The sequence below is a fragment of the Callithrix jacchus genome, chromosome 3 (assembly GCF_049354715.1).
Source record: "Callithrix jacchus isolate 240 chromosome 3, calJac240_pri, whole genome shotgun sequence".
NCBI classification, from domain to species: Eukaryota; Metazoa; Chordata; class Mammalia; order Primates; family Cebidae; genus Callithrix; species Callithrix jacchus.
Window position 1 is genome coordinate 29779799 of NC_133504.1, and position 25424 is coordinate 29805222.

At 35.3% G+C, this 25424-nt stretch overlaps 1 protein-coding gene and 1 pseudogene across 7 annotated transcripts in view; both read right to left on the reverse strand.

The window, feature by feature from the left end:
* Nucleotides 1-1610: 1610 nt before the first annotated feature.
* The window catches only part of KLHL2 (kelch like family member 2), a 122325-nt gene continuing 98511 nt past the window's right edge, over nt 1611-25424 (reverse strand). For 3 of the 7 annotated variants that reach the window (XR_013532829.1, XR_013532830.1, XR_013532828.1), the window contains 8 exons: nt 18805-18922; nt 14206-14403; nt 13685-13786; nt 11913-12041; nt 11124-11264; nt 7001-7144; nt 3365-4039; nt 1611-2725 (listed from right to left, as the gene is read on the reverse strand). Coding sequence is in view for 3 of the 7 variants with exons in the window: in XM_078366315.1 (XP_078222441.1) it covers nt 2697-2725; nt 7001-7144; nt 11124-11264; nt 11913-12041; nt 13685-13786; nt 14206-14403; nt 18805-18922 (861 nt within the window). In the remaining 4 variants the exon portion in view is untranslated. The remainder of the gene's footprint in view (nt 2726-3364; nt 4040-7000; nt 7145-11123; nt 11265-11912; nt 12042-13684; nt 13787-14205; nt 14404-18804; nt 18923-25424) is intronic. The other 4 variants (XM_078366315.1, XM_078366316.1, XM_002745256.6 and 1 more) reach the window with 2 other exon arrangements.
* LOC118152420 (U2 spliceosomal RNA) lies at nt 4449-4660 on the reverse strand (annotated as a pseudogene).

Genomic DNA, 25424 nt, shown 5'->3' on the forward strand with positions numbered 1-25424 from the left:
GTTCTATTCTCCAATGTAGGCTTCTCTCCAAAATGAGGCAAGTCAGTAGGAGGCAATTTGCTTAAGACGAAACTGAAACAAGACGGTGTCAGCACACTGCTATATAATATCATGTGACGTTTTACACCTGATAAAAAGAGTCTCATAGCTCACCAGCAGTTACGATTATAAATACCTGGGTCTTCATGCTATAAGGAACAATAAAGAGACAATAAATACCAGAACTAACTGCATCAGAAACAGGGAGAGAACTGATAGTCTTCTGAAAGTACATGCACCATTGACCTTAACCCTAGCCATCACTGCTTCAGCCAAGGAGACATAGATCCAAACAGAGCAGGCAGAAGAGTTGCTTCACAACGGAAGTATGTGGATCCAGCCTTGAACTCTGCTCAAACCTGGGGCTGCTTTCTTGTCAGGATTTCTAAGACACTTCTCAGCCTTAACTTATTTTTCATACAGCAGTGGAACACTTCCATACAGGCTGAGAACACTTCCATATGCCTTTTAAAAAAAACCTCAAACTGGAAATACAAACATTGGCATAGGGGAAGGAGGTATGTCTAAAGCCTCTGAAATCATAGATGTGAATCCAGCTACTGACAAACCTTGGCAAACTATAGCATAGCTATTAAAGCTTCAAAGATTAAGAAAGCAAAGACAGAGGTACTTGACAAGCTAAGCAGTTAAGACTTTGTTACTTTAATAGAGTGAGATTATATTTTAAGAAAAGCTTTAAAATGTTTCAGATAAATCTTTGATAGATTTATACAGTTTCATGGAACATTAGTGTTTGGAAGTGATCAGGAAGGACAGAGACCTCACACATTTTTCTTCACGCCTCTCTCAGAAACAGCCAACAGTACTCCAAGTTCATTAGAACTTCAAAATGTTTGTTGATGACGTCTCTAAGGTCACACTAAGGCAGAAATTCATGTTTTCATCAACTGAGCATAAGCTTTTTCTGATTAAATTCATTTATAATGGAAAGTTCAACTAAATATTAAATATGGTTCCATGTTGAAATCTGAATTGAAATGTTATCATAACGATCTTTCCTCTTGATTATCAACTGTTCCAGCAACAGCTCAAGCCAACTTTTTAAATTCCTGAGGAATGGTCACAATATCCCACACCTCCTCCTTCCCCCTCTTCCCTTCTTCTGCTGTGTCCACCACCTCAGCTGCCTACCCAACTCCTCTACTCCTGTTTCCTCAATTCTTTTTATGTGGCATCAAAACCAGTTTATTTCTCAGTTACTTTGGAGTAGGTATTTTTTCTTTGACTTTTTGGTCTAATGCTACTTGTTTTATTCTTATGTCCTTCCCCATATCAGGGACGCAGAAATATAAAAAGTATAAATCTTACCAATCCCTGACAGACCTTTCTTTGATAGTTGAGGTTACTTTTCCTGGAAAGAGAACCATTTTTATTGACTTCAGTTATTCATTTAATAGTCTTGTCTCATAGGTCAGGTCACTTTGACAACAAATTAAAAATACAGATTTGTGAAGTCAAAAAATACAAACTTTATAAAGGAGCAAAAAATAACACAAAACTTTCTTAACACAAAACTAAGTAGATAAAAATCAAGGACACTGTGAAACAAATAATATACAAACTTTTATTCAAAGATAATTCAAGAAAGACATGTTTTGGTCATTTTTAAAGTGAGATTAATTGAAGATCTCAGAAAAACTGTATCTGATCAACACACATGGCTACTCACAGAAAGTTCTCTCTTCTGTTAATAGCAGCTAAATTTATACACACAGAAAAAATTCTTAAGACCATGCAAATTCAGTTGAATTCCATACATTCATTATATTCATCAAAAACCTGCAGTAATATTCATGCCAAAGTGTTACTTTAAGAAGAAAATTAAAAATACACACCAAAACATGACCAAGATTAAACTAAAGAAAATAATAAATAAGCATAATTTATATTTTATTTTAAAAAGTTTGGCATCACACATATTCAAGTGTGTTACACCAGGTCCATTCCTCAGAAGTGGCATTTAAAGTGTAAAGCATTGTTAAATATCAAAAAATACAACTCTGTTTTACAATGTAGTACTGGCATAATTCAAAGTACTGTGCCAATTATAAATAGTATAATCAAGTTTCAAACATCTTTTCAAACTTATTTAAAGGAAAGCATATAGACACACATTTATATGCACATAATTTATTATATTCATGTAATCAAAGTTATTTTATAAAAGCAAACAGTTTATCCCTCAACTAGTTTGTATACTTACGTAGATTTTAATATCTCTTCAAAGATTTTCAGTTCTTGGGTATACAGATTTTTAGAGAAATAAAGATAAAATTAATTTTACAAGAACACACGTGACTTCATCCTCCTTCACAAAATAATCCGTAGTCATTCAAGGTTGATAAGAACTAGTCTTTATGAAAGCAACTGTTGTCTAAAGACTACAATTAAGTCCTGCAGTCCAAGTTTCTTATGAAAATTCATTCAGCTGCTGCTCATTGCAGAAAAAGCCTACACGGTGCTTCTACCAAAAATAATCTTCAGGATCCGAGGCCTATAAAGGCAGACGATCTTATCTTCTGCTGAGACTTAAAGTGCAGCTACCAAGTGGAGAAGTGCTAGATTCTCAGTCACTTCAGAAATACTTGTTGAAGGCTGTTTCTCATGTATAAATATGCTGAAAATGTCTTTCAGGCTCATAATGGTTTATCAATAACTGTGACCCCTGAGCAAAGAAATGAAGAGATCAAAAAGAAGTCATAGACAGCATTCCGTATCTCTGAGAAAATACTCAATCCTTTATTATAATACAAAGGCAAGAGGGGCTATACAAATCATGTTTCAGAATCTCTTTCTTAACTTTAGTACTAGTATCGTTTTAATCTAAAGGACAGTGAAATCTCTCTTTAGTTATGGACTAGTTTAAGACTGTTTAATCCAGAACTAGTCTTTTCCTCTTTGTGATTACAATTTTGAAAAAATATTCAAAGTGGAACACAGAAACTTTTAAGCGTGGTGGATATGTTCATTATCTTGATTGCAGTGATGGTTTCGTGAATATATACTATGTCAAAAGTAATAAAATTATATACTTTAAATATACAGTTGACCCTTGAACAACATAGGGGTCAGGGGTGCTGACCCTCTGCGCAGTCAAAAACCCATGTATAATTTTTTACTCCCACACAATGTAACTACTAATAGCTCAGAGTTGACCAAAAGCCTTACTGATAGTCAGTTAACACATATTTTACATGTAATATATGTTATACATGTTATATGTATAATATATTGTATTCTTAAAGTAAGCTACAGAAAAGAAAATGTTATTTAAAAAATCATAAGGAAGAGGAACTATATTTACTATTTATTAAGGGGAAGTGGATCATCATCAAGGTCTTCATCCTTGTCTCTTCACATTGAGTAGGCTGAGGAGGAGAAAGAGGAGAGGTTGGTCTTGTTGTTTCAAGGGTGGCAGAAGTGGAAGACGTGGAGGAGGTGGAAGGGAAGGCAGGGGAAATAGGAGAGGCAGACAAACTTGGTGCAACTTTAAGGAAATACCTTGTAATTTGTCTTTGTTTTTTTCATTTCTCTAAAAATGTTTCTATACAATACCAATCCTCCTTCCACCACTTGCTTCAGTTACAGTGCATATATCATAGAAGTGCCCATTTCGTAAAATAAGTCATAAACAGTCTTGAATAACCAGAACCCTTTGCCAGAGTGTCTAATGTCAATTTGTTTTCTGGCATTGCTTCTATGTCTTCTTCATTGTCTGGCAGTGGTTCAGAAGGACTCATCTCCATCAAGTCATCTTCTGTTAACTTCTCTGATTTGGTATCTATTAGCTCTTGAATTTCTACAAGATCTGTATCTTGAAACCCTTTGCCATCGACCTTTCAGCCACATCCACGATCTCTTTCATGATTTCTTTGATGGCTCTGTCATAACTCCTGTGAAGTCATACACAACATCCAAACACGGTTTTTTGTTTTTCCAACAGGAATTTGTTTTAGCTTGATGACCTTCATAGCTTTTTCTATAACAATAATAATAAATTTAATGATGTAATCCATCCAGACTTTCATGTTTTCTGTTGAGATTCTCTTCCATAGCATTAGCAATTTTTTCCATAGAGTGCCCTCTGTAATGAACCTTTAAGGTTCCTTTGGGCCCTGATCTAGAGGCTGAATTAGATACGTTGTATTTAGGGGCAAGTAGACCACTTCTATGCCTTTGGTGTTGAACTCATAGGGTTCTGGGTGGCCAAAGGCATTGTCCAATATCAAAATAACTTTAAAAGGCAGTCCCTTTCTGGCAAAGTACTTCCTGACTTCAGGAAGAAAGCAGAGATGGAACCAATCCAGCAAAAGAGTTCTTGTCTAGGCCTTCTTGTTATATAATCAAAAAACTGGCAGCTGGTATTTATATTTTCCCTTCAAGTATTGGGGGTCAGCCACTTTTTATATAAGAGCACTCCACATCATGGTGGCGGGCTGAAGTGCAACAGCGCAATCTCGGCTTACCGCAACCTACAGCTCCTGGGTTCAAGTGATTCTCCTGCCTCGACCTCCCGAGTAGCTGGGATTACAGGACATATCAGATATTAAATTGAGAACAGATACTACACTTGACCTTAGCCAAAAGGCTGAGAAGTGATACGATAATTCTCCATGCACGGAAATGACTATAAAGATATAAAGATATAAATATTAAATTAATTTAATTAAAACCTAATTAAACCTTGACAAATTAAAAAAAAAAAAAAAAAAAGAGCACTCCAAATCATAAACCCAACTGCATTTGCACAAAATAGCAGAGCTGGCCTATCCCTTTCTGCCTTAAATTCTGGTGCTCACTTTTCTTCCTAATAAGTGTCCTTGGAGGCACATCTGTCTGCATTAAAAACTTGTTCAGGTAGACATCCATTCTCCTCAACAACTTTCTTAATGGCATCTGAGAACTCATCTGCTGCCTCTTGGTCAACAGAAGCTGCTTCTCCTGTTATCTTGACATTTTTTGAGCCACACCCCTTTCCAAAATTATCAAGTTATCCTTTGCTGGCAATATATTCTTCAGATTTAGATCCTTCACCTTCCTTTTGCTTTGTCATAAAATGACTTTGCTTTTTCTCAAATCATATTAAAGTCGACAGGTATGCCTTTCTTATAACAATCCTGCACCCGCCAAAAAAACGAAACAAAAAAATAGAAAATAATAAAAACTTAAAAATTAGCTGGGTGTGGTGGCACACCCCTGTAATCCCAGCTATTCAGGAGGCTGAGGCACAAGAATCGTTTGAACCCAGGAGGTGGAGGTTGCAGTGATCTGAGATCGCGCCATTGCACTCCAGCCTGTGCGACAGATTCTAACTCAAAAAGAAAAGTCCTGCACTCATATAAAAGCTGCATGTTCAACACAAGATAAGAAGGGACTTCATAAAATGTGCGACGTTTTCAAAATTGCTGGGATGGCTGCAGCAATGGCTTCTTGAGTTTTCCTTTTCCTTTTTACAATGATCCCTACCCTGGATTCATTTATTTTGAAATGGTGGGCAAGTGTAGCAGTAGACCTCAATCCATGGTATATCTCAAGCAATTCAGCTTTTTCTTATAATGTCATGACTCTTCTCTGCTTCGTTGAAGCACTTCCCAGCATCATCAGTGGCACTCTGTATGGGTCCCGTGGTGTTATTCAAGGTTTATGATATTGCAATAAACATGATTAAAAATAAGGCAGAACCATGAGAGATCACTTTCTACAGATACACATCGCTAAAGAGACAAATTGCTCTTTCAAAGATGATTACTGCCCCACAGCTTTTTAAGTGGCTACTCACAACAGCTAAGCTCACTAATACAGCAACAGAAAATGGCTGTACAATTATTATAGTAGTACAGTAACATACAACAGCTAATTTCATGCAGTTATGATTTAATATTGTATCTCTGTGGTTTGTTCACAATTCTCTGGACTGTGAATGACACCATACATGGTCTGTATGTGTTTGTTCCTGTAAGAGTTTGTGTGCATACATTTTGATAAGTTTTAGCTTTTTGTAATAGATTTGTGGATATTTTGTAGTAGTAAATGATAAAACAGACTAATATCTACATATATTTTATGTGTTCATATCTTTTACTTAATTTTTTCAATATTTCTAGGTTATGCAGTTCATCTGAGTTTTATAAAAATTTTCCAACATAATTACTGAAAAACATTTGCATATAAGTGGACATACACAGTTCAAACCTGTGTTGTCCAAGGGTCAACTGTATGCTATGTATTCTGCCAGTTTATACCTCAATTAAGTTGTTTTAAAATTCATCTAATATTCAGCCATGTTACTGGGATTCTACTGTACATAGTTCTTCTACTAAGTGCTGTTTTGAATGATACATAAGCAACAGTGATAGTTAAATTATACATTCTTTTCCTTCACTATTGGATCAATTTTGTTATAGAAATATTATAAAATTAAAAGCAAGATAAATATCACTGAAATAAATAATATATAACACAGTTTAAAGATGCACCATAAGAATATATTGGACCAAAAAATAACATTTTATAATTCAACCAGTATTATGCTTAAGAAAGAAAAATTATTCCACAGCCTCACTATAATACTATCTGATGAAGCCTCACCGTGGGGAGATGTAGGAACCCTATCCTATTTCTTGGACATCTCAGGAATTAAAGCCTTGTCACATAGTGAATTCCTCTCCTTGGCATACTGACTTTAGCGACATTAAATTTTATTATATGATTTTGCATATCAAAGATTTGGGATTTTGAATACAAATGACTACAGAATGACCAAAGTGTACTGGTGCTTTATTTCAGAATATACACAGCCAATGCTAATCATCTTAAGAATAAGATATAAACTATACCTTGAGAAAAAGCATTATTCTTATAATAGAAAAACTTTATTAATATCAAAATTATAATGATGTCATATTTTTCTATTGTAATGGACTTTAGAGACAATCGTTACCTGCATAACTTCTCCCTGTGCTCATACACGATGACACAACTGTCCATTTATCGGTTGTTGGGTTATAATACTCTACTGAAGCCAAGTTACAGGAACCATCATCCCCTCCAACAACATATAACAGACCATTAACTGCACAAACTCCTTTAAAAAATTATACAGAGAGAAAATGATTATTTAAAAAATTTGGATGAATATGAGTATCACTGTACATGTTTAGTGAGATAATCCAGAGACACTAATTTCTTTGAAAGGAGGCAAGAAGAGAAAATAGTGAACATGTAAAGAATCCTTTTTATATTATGATAGCCAGGCACCGTAGTTCACGCCTATAATCCTGGTACTGTTGGAGGATGAGGTGGGCAGATCACTTGAGGTCAGGAGTTCCAGACCAGCCTTGCCAACCTGGTGAAACCCCATCTCTACTAAAAAAAACAAAAATTAGCTGGGCACGGTGGAACGTGACTGTAGTTCCAGCTACTCCAGAGTCTGAGGCAGAGTCATTTGAACCCAGGAGGCAGAGGCTGCAGTGAGCCAAGATCGCACCACTGCTCTCCAGTCTGGGTAACAGAGTGAGACTCCATCTCAAAAATAAGAAAGAAAGAATTCCTTTTATACTAGGAAACTCTAATACCACTTCTAAGTTTCTACTGAGTGTCATTTATGCAGCAGTTGCATTATATATGCATTATTCTATTCAATTTTCACAACATTATAGGTTAGAAACTATTTGACCCTCATTTTATTTAAAAACAAAAAAAAAAATGTCAAAGAAGTTTAGTAACACTCCCAAAGTCAACTACTTAGGGAATATCAAGGAAGAAAACATATGTTAGTAAAAGGTAAAAATATTCTTAATTTTAATTATTATACTGAATGGTTAGCTATTTTCTCTCTCTTTAAAAGGGAAAAATAATATTATTTATCTATTAGATTAACTCTTTTCTTTGCAAAAATTCAAAACATCTAGAAAGGTATAAAGAAAAAAAGGTGACCTCTAATCTTATGTCACTTAGAATAATGACCATTAAAATTTTGATCTCTACTCTGGCTAACTTTTCTCGATGCATATATACTCAGATACTGCCTTTTTTAACCCCAAAGTAGCTCACCCGACACATGCTACTTTATTACTTACCCTCCCTGGCCAACCAACATACCCTGGACATTTCCTCAAGTTAATAAATATAAATGTAATTTTTATGTATGATAATACCAGTTTATTTAATCATTTTTTACTAATATTTAAGTAATTTTGATTTTTTTTGCTGTTACCAATGATGTTGCAATGAACAAAGATCCCCTGAATAGTGTGTTAAATAGTTGAGCAATTTCTCTTAATATAAATGATTAGAAAGAAAACTACTAAGTCAAATGGTAAATGCTTTTAAAAAGCTCTTTATTTCAATTTTTTAAAGTATATTTAGTATCTTATAAAAAGTTCAGTGCTACTATAAACTTGTACTAGAGGGCATCAAAGAATCCAGAAAAATGCTGCCCAAATCTACAAAACTTTGTAGGAAAAAAACTCATACCATTTTAAAGTTGTTCAAATACTTAAAAGCAAGAGCCAAATGCTACTGCCACACAAGCTCTCACAGTAGTTATATGTATTTGCAACACTCTATTCCAGCCTATTGATGGATAACACAGGACTGTGGGAGACAAAATGATCTCAAAAATGGCCCTGCTATGATAGAAGGCATGAATAAGAAGGCTATATTGTCCTAAAGAGCTTTCTCAATCATATCTACAAGGGGCTCACAGATTAAAGAGCATCCTACTGCAGAAAGAGAGGTTGGTCCATACATCCATTTCAATATATTAGCTATACATTCAAAAGACATCAATTTTATTAATCCACTAACTCACAACACTAGATTACTTTTAGGCAATCAGAGCCAAATCACTTTGCCAAAAGAATGCACTTTCCTGTTGTGTTTGATGGTTCTAATTTATTTGGTTTACTTCAACATAAATTCATAATGAGACCCTATTATAGATGTGCTAGGTACTAAAAGTCTTTATATAATAATCGAATTCAAATTTATTTCATTTTTATTCTACTCTTGGTGTCATAATTTACCATACTTATGAAAAGTTTTGAAATCTGACTTGTAAGTTGCTTGCTGTTTCAAATTTATATGGATGCTTTCACCTCTCCCCATTTAAAAGTGAATACATGTCTTCCACTCTTTGCCAGGTTAGTTCTTTCTTCCCAATTTAAATGCTTAAATGAGGTCCTTAGCCTAGGTTATTAAAAAGGAAGAGCTGAACAGATCTTATCAGAGGTTTGTTTCAGATTATCAGGAATATGGAATGAGGGTAAGATTTTAAAATACTCTTATGAACTTTTATAAATAATTTAAAAATATATGTTCAATTGGATTATGTTGTATCTTACAAATTACAGAAGTAAATAATTCAAATTCTGTTACTTGCACAGAAAATACACATAATTGACTGAGAAGGAAAAACAAACTGAAAACTAAGCTTTCAGAGTTCTCTTTTCCTCATTATCAAATAAACTCAAGTAATGTCCAAATCAAAGTATGAAACAACTTTTCAACAGAGACTTAAGATTTTTCTTAAATCCCACCCTTTCTACCACAATTTTTTGAACAACAGGATAATGATAGCTCTATATATGCAAATTATCTCTTTATTCTTCTACCTAAAAGAAATGAATTAAGTTTGATATGAAAACAAGAAAAACATACAGAGAAAAAATAAGATTATTTTAACCTTTTTTTTTTTTTGAGACGGAGTTTCGCTCTTGTTACCCAGACTGGAGTGCAATGGCTCGATCTTAGCTCACTACAACCTCCATCTCCTGGGTTCAAGCAATTCTCCTGCCTCAGCCTCCCTAGTAGCTAGGACTACAGGTGTGCGCCACCATGCACAGCTAATTTTTGTATTTTTAGTAGAGACGGGGTTTCACCATGTTGACCAGGATGGTCTTGATCTCTTGACCTTGTGAACCACCCATGTTGACCAGGATGGTCTTGATCTCTTGACCTTGTGAACCACCCGCCTTGGCCTCCCAAAGTGCTGGGATTATAGGCATAGATTATTTTAACCTTTACAAAAATATTCATAAAAACTTCAAATTGCAACTAAGTTTCCTAATCCAGGTAGACACACACAAATATCACTGTGACTTTTCTAACTTAATGTGTACTAGAGTCACTTATTCTAGTAAGGACCCAGATCTGAGGGTCTTATCATCATCTGAATACCAAACACAACTGACTAGATGATATGCAAGGCCAAACAGAATCAATGATAAATTCTGGTCTGCTCCTGACAGTATTTGCAGTCCCACATACTTGGTCTCTCTTAGTAACCACACTTAAAGAGAAACTAAGATGAGCACTGATGGAGGTGGGCATCTAATGGTGTACAGTAAATTTGAGACTCACCAGAAACTTATTTTACATTATGAGAAATGACATGGAAATAATGGCATTTTGAAGAAGCCTAGCATTTCCTGAAAGGCTATGTAGCTATCCTGAGTCTATTTTCCATTTGGATTTCCCTTCCTTGATTTTTCTTTTTAAGTAGTTAGTTCCCTAATCTTGAAGTTCTCGACTTTCTTCAAAGTATTCGTTGTTGTTGTTGCTTTAGTTTTTCCATTTTCTGGAAATCCTGAACTGTATTAACTTAGGGTTACATCTTCAGACTTCCCCTCTAGATTTAGATAATCGACTAGCTTTTTAACCTAGTATAAATATTTACTCAACTAGACTAAATTCCCTGAGAAGTAGGATCTTCAGTATGTGATAGATACATGGCAGGCACACAAAAATATCTGTGGTAAGAATGAATGAACTCAAATATCTAATACAGGGTCTATTCCTAATTAATTAGTCTCCACATTTATCACCAAAAAGTAGCAGCTAGTAGAAATAAGTTTACTGAAGTGTCACAACAACCTGTTATGTTCCAGAGATTACGGTAGGCATTCACTTTATAGGATTATTACATAACTTTCTGCCTTTAAAGAGTTTAAAGTCTATCAGGGAACCCAGATCAGTAAAAGAACAATGGAAATACACAGTGATACTAGTGAAACTTAAAATAAAATTCAACGTAAGTTTCATAACCTTAAACTGACAGATACCTGCATTTCTTCTGCACATGTTCATATCTGCAACCTGTCTCCATGCATTAGTGGTGGGATCATATACTTCAACACTTTTTCGTACTAAAGGACCATCATGACCTCCCACAGCATACAATAAATTGTTTAACACACCAACACCTATAAAAAACAACCAGCCAAATAGAGGGGCAAAAAAAACTAGAGATTTATATATTACATTTAAATGACCTGTAACTAAAACTTTTCAAATTATAACTCATAATAAAAACAAGCTGATATTATAGCCTACAGTTTAAGAAATGAAAATGAATACAATTGATGATTAAACAAGCACTCAACAAACTATTATTCTGAAAAAAGAGGCATGTCAAACTAAATAAAATATTAATAATATGTAGGTGAAACACAGGGAGTGAAAAAGTCCTTTAATGTAATCCTTTTGAAATCAATATCCATAATAAAATAACCCTGTATTAAAGCACAAAATTTTAAGAAATATACATGAAAGTACTTGATTATTAAGCAAGTTCCCCAATAAGCACTAAAACAAAAAACTAAAAGGAGTGCTAAACAATGTGATATATAGATAAAACAGAAATGCCTACAGCACCCAGACATTATATTTTACAAAGTAAAAGTGCAGTTACCCCCTCATTACCTGCACAATTCAAGAGACATTTAGCAGAGCCATTAAAATCAGCATATCATATTTTTGCAGATAATGTAAAGTGATGCCAATGAATCATTTTACTTTAACTACTTTCCATCATTTTTGTGCTTCAGTTGCTAAAAGAGGTTCACATGTACCTGCTCCACTCCGTCTGGTGCTCATTTCTGCTATATAGGTCCACTCATTTGTTGTAGCATTATAGCATTCTACTGTGCTAAGACACTGACGTGATGCTCCGTCATAACCTCCTACAGCATAGAGCAAACCTACACCCAAAATCACAAAGAAAGCCAAATTTATTTAAAAACACTGTTTATTTCAAGCCATAAAATATTAGCATATTTTCCTCCATGGCAGCAGAGTTTCCCCTTAAAGTGCTACTGATTTTTATAAACTATATTACTGATTTTTATGAACTATATTGCCTAATGGTGACAGATGGAGTCATCAAATCATATTATGAAGATCTGCAGGGTATAGATGATGATGTTAATTTCATACTTTGATCAATAATCTGACTGATAAAATAGAAAGCACACTCATTACATTTTTAGATAACACTTTCTGATAAGTGAACAACATCCTGTAAGACAGAATTAAATACCAAAGTTATCTCAGGAAACTGGAAAAAAGGTTAAATCAGAAATTAATATCACAGAATGCAATGCACTATTACTTGGCAATAAAAAGGCATGAAGTACTAATAAATACCTCAGTGTAAATTAACCTTGAAAACATCACCGTAAGCAAAAGAAGTCAGTCACCGAGGATCACATACTGTATGAGTAAAATGTTCAGAAGAGGCAAATCTATAAGTGACAGAAAGCAGACTAATAGTTGCTGAGAGCTGGAGAGGACATGAGTAAGAGCTAAGGGAAGCAGGATTGCTTTTAGAGGATAATAAAAATGTTCTAAATGAACTGTAGTGATGGATGCACAATGAACTGTATACATGAAATGGGTGAATTGTATGGTACATGAATTATATCTCAATAAAGCTGTTTTTTTCAAAGTGCAGAGAATTATACCTATGATGAGGAGAGGGTGGAAACCTGCAAATGTGCCCAGGTCAATTTAAAAAAATACCAAAAATACTTAGAGCCCTCCTTAAATTTGTTGGGAGACAAAGTAGGATATAAATAAATAACTGTGGCAATCTATCCCCTAAATGTTAAACAGCTGTTCTCCAGATACAAAATTACACATTTATATCACCTGACTTGTTCCCCCAAACAACTGTATTAAAATCAGCTGACAGTCTTATATAGCAGTGGTCCCCAAACCCCAGGTCGTGGACCACTACTTCTCTGGAACTTATCAGGAAACAGGCTGCACAACAGGAGGTAAGTGGCAGATGAGCAAGTGCTACTGCCTGAGCTCTGCCTCCTGTCAGATTAGCAGCAGCATTAAATTCTCACAGGAGTGCGAACCCTATTTTGAACTGCACACAGGAGGGACCTAGGTTGTGTGCTCCTTTTGAGACTCTAATGCCTGATGATCTGAGGTGGAACAGTTTCATCCCAAAACCATCCCCTCAACCCACCCCTGTCCATGGAAAAATTATCTTCCACAAAACCGGTCCCTAGTGCCAAAAAGGTTGGGGACTGCTGTTATATAAGTCACACACACACACACACACACACACACACACACACAGAGCGAGAGAAACAGAAAGGAGGAGAGAGAAAGGGAGGGGGACAGAGAGGGAGAGAAAGGCCTTATAGAGGTTGACTTATATAGACAAGCTAATTTTAAAAAGAGGATAATTAAAATTTTACAGTAATTATGACTTTTCTTTTTAAAATGCTAATTAGCTTGCCCATTCAGAAAACTAGTGTTGAGATTATTGGAAGAACCACTCTCAAAAATCAAAAAGCCCTATGTGCCTGAAAGAACTGTTAGCACCTACCTCCAACAACACCCACACCAACACTGCTCCTCCTTGTGTTCATGGGAGCTACATGAAACCACTCATTAGACTTTATGTTGTATGCTTCCACAGATGATAAACCTACAATAAAGCACAATAGTCTTCATTTCCTCCTCTAAAAAAAGTCGATAGTTCATATATATGGAAAAATACTTCAGGTATGTTACACTGGGCTAAAATTAAGAGAAGAAAATGATGGAATGTAGACACGTCAATTACATGAGAAACAGGAACAGCTTGTTTTCCAGAAAGCTCCTACCTAATCTACTGACATTTATAAGCTTTTAAAACTTGATGACTGATACCTGTGCAAAAGAAAGAAAATCTGTATACTCAGCACTCATCATTTAAGGGCATTTTTGATAAAATTTTTAAACTTATCTTTATATAAGTATCAGTTAAAACCTCACATGTGCCCTAATGTTGCCACAACTTATTCCATAAACATGGTTACTATGTTAATTTTAGCAGCAATGTAGAAGAAATGAAAAGGAAATTACCTGTACTCCCATCAAAGCCTCCCACAGCATATAACAACCCATTTAACACAGCAGCTCCTAAAGTGCTTCTCCGGTCTCTCATGTTAGCAACACTGGTCCACTGGTCCTTCACAGGATCGTAGGAATCTACAGTGCGAACTCTTAATGAGCCATTAAAGCCACCAACGGCAAAAACAAGTCCAGCCATGTAGACCATCCCTGCAAAAGGAGTTCAAGATTTAAAGATCAACATGCAACTCAATTACCACCAATATCCAAAGATTGCTTTCTGTTAAGTCTGTAGCTGTTGTCAGAACACGTTACTCCTAGGAGGAGCCTGATTAAATAAATCCTTGAAAATGCTATTCATTTTTAAGAACATGTAATCGCTAAATTGTCTTTCTTTCTAAGGTTATTAAAAAAATGCAATGGCATGGGCTACAGTGCTATTTTGATTCTTGATTTTTTTTCAAATATCAATGTACACGCTTAAATAATAAGCCATTATTTTCCAACTACTTGAACCTGTACACATCTACCATAGCTTTCAATTTTGGATTTTCTAGTGGATATTCTTAGAATGAAACTCTATGTTTTATTTGCATAATGTGCTCCCAGTTTATCATGTTAGTGGGCTAAATCAGGGGTCCGCAAATTTACAGCCTACAGGCTAAATCTGGCCCACCAACTATTTCTGTAGAACCCATACGCTAAGCATGGTTTTTATATTTTTAAATGGCTGAAAAACAACCAAAAGAAGAATAATATTTCATGACATATAAAAAGTTATATGAAATTCAAATTTCACCATCCATAAATACAGTTTTATTGGAACACTGCTCCACCCATTCACTTACATATGGCTGGTTTTGCACTATAGCAGTAGGTAAGAAGCTGTGACAGAGACGACATAACCACAAAGCCTAAAATACTTACTCTCTGGTCCTTCAAGAGAAAGTCTGCTAACCCCTGGGCTAAAGAGATATTACGGAATCAGTGAATGGAGAAACTGGACAGCTAGACTAAAGCGTTCAACCATCTTTTCCTTTTTCCCAACTTTTTTTGATGGTGCTCTCTTAATTGGAGAGGCTCCTATCACCATCCACTCTGCTCTCTTTAACTTTGAATCCCCAGTTAAAGTTCCACATTCTGTATGATGCCATCCCTGTCCACTTCAGTCCAAAAGGGATTATGTCCAGCTCCTGAACCCCTACAGCAACATCTATAGATGTTATCATCTATAGAGTGCGCTTGAGATTTAATAAATTTACAGTCTATAATATAATTACTTTAAATTGTTCCAATTTTTATTGTTCTTAGTTCAGTAATGTGTATGTCCCTGTGCCAGCCTGAGGGCAGGTAAGGTGGCTCACAGTTCTCTGAATTCCTGTAGGGAGAATTGGAATCACCAGGTATGTTTGACTAGCTCAATGTTTTACAGATGTCATCAGGCAAAAGATGCACCTCTACCCCTTATTGTCTTATCCTCTGGTGCTTTATTCCCCCAGCCCCATAAAAATACATGGAAATGCAGACCTCCATATGGCAGCAAGACCTTTCCAGTTTAAATGAAATTGCCTGTTTTGGCCCCCTGCTAGCACAGAATGGAGCAGACCTCCTGAGAGAGCCTGGAGACCAGTGAGCAGCAAGAGAAACGGCAGCATATTTCAACATAAAACAATCTTGTATCCCAAAATCATAACTAACTCCAAGGAATGTTTATTGTAGGAATTTTACCCATTGCAATTTTCATTTTTCTTTCTCTATACACAAAATGACACAACAAACATGCCATCTCTTAGTGGTAATAAAGTATGCTTACCAAGATTTAGAGAATTTTAGGCCACAGAGAAGAAGAAAATAAATGAATTACTCTATAAAGTGCCCCCTACAAAAGTTCTGGTCTGGAGAAGGGAATGAACTAAAAGAACTATAATAACCTCTGAAAGTTACTAGGAAACTGAAGTACCCAGAAGTTTAATTACACAGTTTATGAAAATTTGGCCAAGATTACACAGTTAAGGACATCGGCTCTAATCCGAAGAAAGGAGAGGGAAGAGGGCATGATAAAGATAAATTTATTCACAGTTACCAACTAAGTAAACAATACATTTTGCAATAAATTGAGTCAAATGACTTATTACCCCAATGAAAAGGGAACTATACAAGGAATCAGATACGAATTAAGAAACCAGTTAGTAAATGGAATACAAGACTCTATTTCCAATAGTAACAATAAAGATAAAATACCTAAAAATAAACTTGCCAAGAAACACAGAGGACCAATGGAAGAAAACATTAAAAATTTACTGAAGGACATAAAAGACAGGAGTCCTATCACTAGTTTCATAACACAGTAAAACATATTTTTATAACACAGTAAAACATATGTTTTACATATTTATAATATGTAACTAAACATATATTTTTATAACACATATAAACATATATTTTTATAACACAGTAAAACATATGTTTTACATATTTATAATATGTAACTAAACATATATTTTTATAACACATATAAACATATTTTTATAACACAGTAAAACATATGTTTTACATATTTATAATATGTAACTAAACTAAATATAATATGTAATAGTAACTAACATTTGCTTTGTCTTAATGCATGAATAGGCAAGACAAATCAATGGAAAAGAACAGCAAATTTAGAACAAAACCAAGTAAATGTAGAAATTTAGTTTATAATAAAGGCAGCATTTCATCAAATGAATGGAGACACATAAGTCAATAAAGAGTATTGGAACAACTGAGTAGCCATTAAAAACCAAAATCTATACCTTACATCTTATACTAAAATAGAGCCCAGATGTCTTAAATATATATGGATAAATAAAACTGTAAAGGTACTAGAATAACAAATGTTTTTAAAATACAGTTTTGTTACAGGGTAGAAACCTGGCAGATATCACCTTAACCAAGTGAACAAGGTTACCCTCACAAGAAATAAGAAGTCAATTTAACCATGGGAAAACATCAGATAAATCCAACTAGAGAGATATTCTTCAAAATATCTGACCAGCCCTCTTCAAAGAATCAAGGGCATAAAAGATAAGAAAGATGATGGGACTAACTCAGATGAGAAGATATAACAACTAAATGCAAAGTAGGATCCTGGAACAAAATAAGGGAATTAATGGAAAACTGGTAAACATAAATGTAGTCTGTATTTCAGTTAATATGCCAAGGCTAATTTCTAGTTTTGATAATTGTATCACAGTAAGATATTAATACTGAGGAAAGAATATACCAGAATTCTTTGTTCTATCTTTGCAACTCTTCTGTTAAAATTATTTCGACATAAAGTGTTTCTAAAAGATGTTTGTGTATGTATACACACACACACACAGATAATTTTGGCGTATGACTTTTCTATGCAAGAAACAAATTTTTATGTATAGAGACACAAAACTTTGGTATACAGGACTACATTAAAAAATAAAGTTTTTACATGGAAAAAATAGTACAAAGTCAATAGATAAAAGATTAATACAAATAAATATTCACACTATATAACAGACAAAAAGGCTACTTTCCTTAACATACAACTATATCTGTGACATCAATAAAACAATTAAAATGGCAAAAATCATAAGCAGACAATTCAAAAAAAATATATATTTAACTTTCCTCACAATTACATAAGTCCAAATCAAGGTATTTTTCACCCACCAGATTGGGAAAGCTCAAAACATTTAATTACAGAGTACTGTCAGGAGTTTAGGGAAACTGGCATCTTCATATTTTACTGTTAGCAGGAGTAATAATTGGTTTATCTTCCTAGACATCCTTTGAATCAGTAATTCTAGCTTTAGAGTTTTATCCTGCCAAAATATATTAGCATATGTACACAATAATGTATGTATAAGAGATTTGCTGTAGCACTGCTTATAATAACATTAAGATTAAAAACATTTTTAATGCTCAATTAAAAACTATGTCCAGACCAAAATAAAACACTAGACAGCTCTTACTGAATGAGGTAACTCCAGATATGCTGATATGTAATAATCTCCAAGATGTATTGTTAAAGTGCTACCATCACAGAAATGTTTCATTACATTCAGAACTCATTTTGCTATAGGAGACAGAAATTATGAACCCAAGCTTAAGTCCCAAGAAAAATCCTGAGTTTGTATAATAATTGCTTCTTTTGATCACAGTTTTGGCTAAATGAAAGCATATTTCAACAAATGTTCGTAAAACAGATGCCTTGAAGAAGGCAATTGTGCCTTATAACTGAGGAGCTTAACTCTACCGTATAGTTGAGGGAATCTCCTAGAACTAAGGGTCCCAACCTAAAGAATTCCCCTCTCAACACTTGAGGCAAAGGTAATTAGGAAATATCCAGCAATTTACTAGCTCTTCCACCTGACACTAAACAATCAGAAAGATATGTAAAGATGGAGAGAGTAGCTATTCCCATCAGTGTCTTAAGAGAGATGTACGAGGCCTCTGAATTATTGTTTAACTACATAGCTATTTTATTCAAAGCTTTTCTAATAGAAATTTTTCTAATTAATAAAATAAGACATCAAAAAAAAAAGCTTCCAATGACCCAGGAGTAGAGAATTGACCATGATACATCATGCTTACCTGCCCTGCACCTCCTGGAAGGCAACTCTGCTACTTGGTGCCACCTTTCTTCTTTAAAGTCATAGCATTCCACACTCCGGATAGCCTTTGGCGCTTGGCCCCCAACCACCACCATCAACTGCAAGGGCAGAAATGTAAGCACTTGAACAAATATCTATTACATATTCAGGATTTAAAATGTCCTACAAAGACACTGTGTGGAAAGTGTTAGGATGAAGATGGTAGGGTGAACTGGAGAATACGACCATCTAACCATTTAATAAACATCAACAGGCCAGGCACGGTGGCTCACGCCTGTAATCCCAGCACTCTGGGAGGCCGAGGCGGGTGGATCACGAGGTCAAGAGATTGAGACCATCCTGGTCAACATGGTGAAACCCTGTCTCTACTAAAAATACAAAATATTAGCTGGGCATGGTGGCGCATGCCTGTAATCCCAGCTACTCAGGAGGCTGAGGCAGGAGAATTGCCTGAACCCAGGAGGCGGAGGTTGTGGTGAGCCGAGATCGCGCCATCGCACTCCCGCTGGGTAACGAGAGTGAAACTCCGTCTCAAAAATAAAAATAAACATCAACAAAGAGGACACATGTTAGAACTACAATTCTATCATCCAGCACATTTAGTCAAAAATAAGGACTTCAGACATTAAAATAAGTTTCTGATCCTTTAAGAAAAAGCAGTTATTTAAGCCAAAAAAGAACAGCCAGTCATCACTGGCAAGGCTGCAGTATGTCATAGGGCTTGCTATAAACTAGATCCTGGTTTTGCAATGACCAGGCATTAGATATCCACAATCCAGGAGAGAAGATATAACTGAAACACATGTTACTGGGTAGATGAGGTGAAAGGGATAGTAGATATTAAAAGAAAGATGGAAGAAGGAAAAAGATATTAAAAAAGGAGGAGTAATTGAATTGAACTCACAAGAGCACATATTACCAAATCACCAGTAAAGAGACCTTTCCTGAAGCCCCACAAATAAAACAACCCAACAGGACAGGTAATGGAGATGCTAGATATTATAAAAAACAAATATGTAATAGTCTACTTCTGAGAATAAATGAGGTCTATAAATTCCCTCAACTCAACCAACAACTATTTACTAAATGCCTACCATCTATATGTGTCCAGAATTATGTTAGGTGTTATACATAAGAAATATAAGACATAGTCTCTACCCTTCAAGACTTTACAGATCTCACTAAGGAGACAAGACTTATGAAGTAACTCAAGAACAATATACAATTACATATGATAGAAAAATTACATGATTAGTATAGACATAATTGCTACTGCTGATCAGAAAATAAAAAGCTGCCATAATTTAGTGAAAGCTTCCTGTAACCTGATCTATGGTCTTGATAAATGGATAGAATTTAGAAATCAATGTGTCTTGTCTTTTACCAAGTATATACAGACACTCTCTGGCAACAGTGAAAATATAGCCGTCAAATCAGAATAACATAAACATTAATATGTCTCAAATGGAAAACTATAAAGAATGGCAAGAACCTTCAGGAAAAGATGAGATGATTGGAAAAACAGGTGTTAGAAAGAAACAAAATATAAAAACAAACAGAATATGGAGTAACTCATATATATAAAAGCAGGAGGTTTGCAACCTTGACTAGGCAATGACCTACCTGTACTTAGAACTAAAGAAAGATGGGTACATCGTATAAAATGATTCCTGAATCAGAGAGCAAATCCTGTTTCCAAAAAGAAGGCCTATTTTATTTATTTGGTAACTGGAGAGCAGAACAAATCTTAAAAATCTTAAAAGAAGACTGAACATAAACCAACGACATAGTTTTTTTTTCAGGTCTGTTATTCTTCTAGTGTTGAATTCAAATAAATACATAAACAAAATTTGCTGGGTGTGGTGGTTCACGTCTGTAATCCCAGCACTTCAGGAGGCTGAAGTGGGCAGATCAGGAGCTCAGGATTCAAGACCAGCCTGATTAACAGCAAGGCCCTGTCTCTACAAACAAAATAACAAAAAATAAAAATTAGCTGGGCATGGTGGTGCGTGCTTGTAATCCCAGCTACTTGGGAGGCTGAGGCACAGGAATCACTTGAACCGGAGAGGCGGCAGTTGCTGTAGGTTGCCATGAGCTGAGATTGCACCACTGCACTCCAGTGTGGGCAACACAGTGAGACTTTGTCTCACAAACAACCAATCAACATTTTGGTTGACCAGACACAGTGGCTCCTCACTCCTGTAATCCCAGCACTTTGGGAAGCCAAGGCGGGTGGATCGCTTGAGGTCAGGCATTCAAGACCAGCCTGGCCCACACGGGGAAACCTCATCTCTAGCAAAAAATACAAAAATTAGCCAGGTGTGGTAGCCCATACCTGTAATCCCAACTAATTGGGAGGCTAAGGTAGAAGGATCATGCCAATGCACTCCAGCCTGGGTGACAGAGTGAGACTCTGTCTCAAAAAATAAATAAAATAAAATAAATATAATTAATAATGAAAATATGCAACACCCTCCCCTCTGACCACTCCAAAAAAGGTGGAGAAGCAAGGCTGTAAAAATCACAGAATTGGGATGCATGTTAAGATAAATCTTGTATTTAGGTTCTGTTCAAAATTTCAAAACTACCCAACAGACAATAGTTAAAAGAGTCTTAGATGATATATCTGATGAAGACCAATTTTTCTAAAATTTCAGAAGGCAACACTTTTTAATCTTTTTGAGAAACAATACTGAGTTATAGATTTTATAATCCTCAAACTCTGAATATTAAGATTTCCATTTCCATGCAATAGTTCACTTTTACACATTAAAATAAAGATGAAAAGGAAAATGTGCTATTACCTACACAGAACAGTAGTAATATCTGTCCTTTACTCACCCAGGAGAGGTAAAATGGGGTGACAATTTGGGTCTCCAGGAATCAGAGATTAAGGAGACAAGGAGAATGTGCAATGAGGGGACAAGAAGGCAGGAATATTTATATAAAACCAAGAGACTGTGCCACAAACCATTGTATGACTACTAAAAGAGTTGCTCATAATGCTGACACCCAGATATCCGTAAAAGACATAGGTATTTGAGGAACACCGTGCTATGAAGGAACAAGAAAAGAAGACCTTTTGTAGGGAAAAGTTAAATGTAACATATTTGAAGAGGTCAAGGGGTAGGAAGTTAAACAAATTCAAGTAATCATCCTGAAATGTAGGTCAATTAAACTTTGTTCTTTTTATTTGCCTATTAAGTATTAGCTGAAAATTAACTCTGGAAAAATAGAGTTTCTAATTGAAAATTTCAATAGAAATGCTGAGTAAAAATATTTAAAAAATATAATATATACCCAGAAGTATGATAGCACTTATAAAAATATAGATTCCAAAGAGAACAGCTAACAAAATACAAAAGCAGCAAAACATACATAACTTCCATTATGATGTACAAATCCAATGATGCCTTATACAATCTGTTTACTGAGAAGCCAAAACTAATGTCTGATATATAAAAAGAATCATTCATGCAAATTAGTATGAATTTAAAAATCAGAGCCTAATATAAAAAGTACTTATTCACTCTCATGGTAAAATATTATCAAAACCTTACAATAATTTCTTCAGCACGACTACCACATTTTGTTCAATTTGACTCATTATTATGATAAAAGGCATCATTACTATGAAATAACAAGCATAAGAAATTAATCTTTGCTTCATTCTTACCCCAATCCTTAGAATGAACCTGAACATAACAACTCTAACATGACAAATGTGTGTTGGAAAATCGTTAATCACCAGCACCATTTTGAAAATATGTGTGGATAACAAACACATTGAGAAGGGATTATGCAAGTGAACACGCAAAGTCAAAGCAACAGGGCTGCTCACTGCTATCCAGCAGGCCTGCTGCCCCTCCCGCCACACTGATGCTGCTAAATGAAAGAGAATCTCCAGGGCCCCAGACACCCACCACAAATAACAGCAAGAGAACTGAGAAATCTAAAAGTATAACACATAGGAGCCCTACTCCAAAACCACAACCAGAGAAGCCCAGAAACAATGCAAACTGAATAGATGACCATAACACCACAAAACAGAAAGTAAAGTACTTGATGGGATTTCACCAAACACTCTAGAAGGTTTCAAAAGTGACATATTTATTCCGGGAATCAAAAATGAATTCATTTTCACTCTAAAAATCTCTGCAGCATAGCTAAAGATAGGAAACTTTAAAGATGCCAGAAGAAGGAATATGCAAGAAAAAAATTTTTTTTATAAACACGAAGTATTTAATAAGTATTAAAGACATAACATTATTTCGAAGGAATTGGAAAAGACTAGCATAAAATAAATGGCAACCTTAAATTTACTGCCAAGACTGAGCAATTTTTATGAATGGATTTTTTTGTAAGAACAAAAACTGACACCAAATAAGATGAACAAATATGAATTAATGAAGACTTATAAAATCAGGTGTAAGGGTATTTACAAAATGTAAACATGTATAAAATCAGCAGACCCAGATGGCATCAATACTGAGGTATTAAGGGAACTAGCTAATATACTTACTGAGCCACTTACAATTATTTTTGAAAAATCTTGGAGAACTGCGGAGAGATCAGAAAACTTAAAGAAAGCAAACACCAATTTTCAAACCAGTATAGGAAGTGAATGCCTTGTAAATACACTTTTTTAACTAATAATAATTCTGAGTGAAAATTTAGAAGATTTCGAGAAAAGAATTTGAACTTCTAGGGGCCAACAAAATAACACGCAAAAGGATATTTTTAAAAGTCATGCCAAATTTGAATCCATGTGATCCTCAACATCATCAGACATTATACGCTAAATTACTTATTTTGGCTTAGATAATAAACATCATCATATAGAATAAAACTTTCTACAAAAAGACTGTGTCAGTGGCTGCGTACTTCTAACAAAGTGTCACCAAGAGAGTTTTGAGATCAATTCTAAGTTAAAATATTTATTACTGATCTAGAAAAATAAGTCAGTAGCACCCTGCAGTTAGTTTTAAACTGAGAACTGTTGTTGGTAATAGGCAAAACAGAAAAACAATATCAATATAGATTTGCAGCAATTAAACATGTAGACTCTAAAGCAAAACTCAGAAAAATATTAAGTATTAAAGTGAAAGAATTTTAAAAACATAATTCAATGGAAAGGACAGAGTAATAACTAAATATGATATAAGAAAACAGGCTGGGCGTGGTGGCTCACGCCTGTAATCCAAACACTATGGGAGGCCGAGGCGGGTGTATCACAAGGTCAAGAGATCAAGACCATCCTGGTCAACATGGTGAAACCCCGTCTCTACTAAAAATACAAAAAAAAATTAGCTGGGCATGGTGGCGCGTGCCTGTAATCCCAGCTGCTCATCAGGCTGAGGTAGGAGAACTGCCTGAACCCAGGAGGCGGAGGTTGCGGTGAGCTGAGATCGCGCCATTGCACTTCAGCCTGGGTAACAAGAGTGAAACTCCGTCTCAAAAAAAACAAAAGAAAAGAAAACAAGAGATAACGTTCTTATTTTCCATTTAGCATTGCCCAAAACATACACAAGCATTAAAAATAAATATATAAATAAAGGCTTTATATTATGAATCAGTCTGATTAGATCATGCACAAAATGGTGCTTAAAGTATTGGTCTATTATAAAGATATAAACAGAGCAGAAGGAATTGCCAACAGACACAGAAATAAAGGGTTATTTTGTAAGAAAAATTGAATTGGTAAAACATGAATGACCACAGCTAAAAAGACAAAAGTAGAATATAAACATTCACATAGGAAAATATGAACACGAGAGACATGGGAAGACATGGGAATCTATGCTGAAATGGCTACATATGATGTGCAGGAAACCATCAAATGGTATACAACCGGGAACAGCAATGAGATGAACTGAACAAGTGATTTTATCATCCGTAGTTCTAATGGGTAATTCTGTGCAACTACTGGGTTTTCAGTTATTAAACACCTAGTTTACAAAGAAATTTTTCTGTTTTGTTTTTTCCTTTTCTTTGAGATGGAGCCTCATGCACTGTTGCCTAGGCTGGAGTGCAGTAGCACGATCTCAGCTCACTACAACCTCCACCTCCTGGGTCCAAGTGATTCTCTGCCTCAGCCTCCCAAGTGGCTGGGATTACAGGTACCTGCTACCACATGTGGCTAATTTTTGTATTTTTAGTAAAGACAGCATTCCACGATGTTGGCTAGGCTGGTCTTGAACTCCTGACCTCCGGTGATCCATCAGCCTCAGCCTTCCAAAGTGCTGGGATTACAGGTATGAACCACAGTGCCCCCAGCCTACAGAGAAATCTTTCTACTTGGTCTGGTTTTTTTCTTTCGACTATCATTCGAGCTTTCTACTATAATTAGAGCTAATAAAACTCAGGGGACAAAAACCAGTTGTCTTCTTTTCCAGAAGAGTGGCATCATGCAGTTTATAAAAATTAAATGAACAAACAATCCCCACCCTTAACATATAAAATCAATAGAAGTTGAATTACATCACTACAATGCATTCTTAGGCCTGTTTTCTCTTAAAGGGAAACCAAAACAAAGAATAAATCATGGAAATTCAGACGAGCAAAGTACTAACAGCTTCACTACAAGCCTTTTGCATGAGG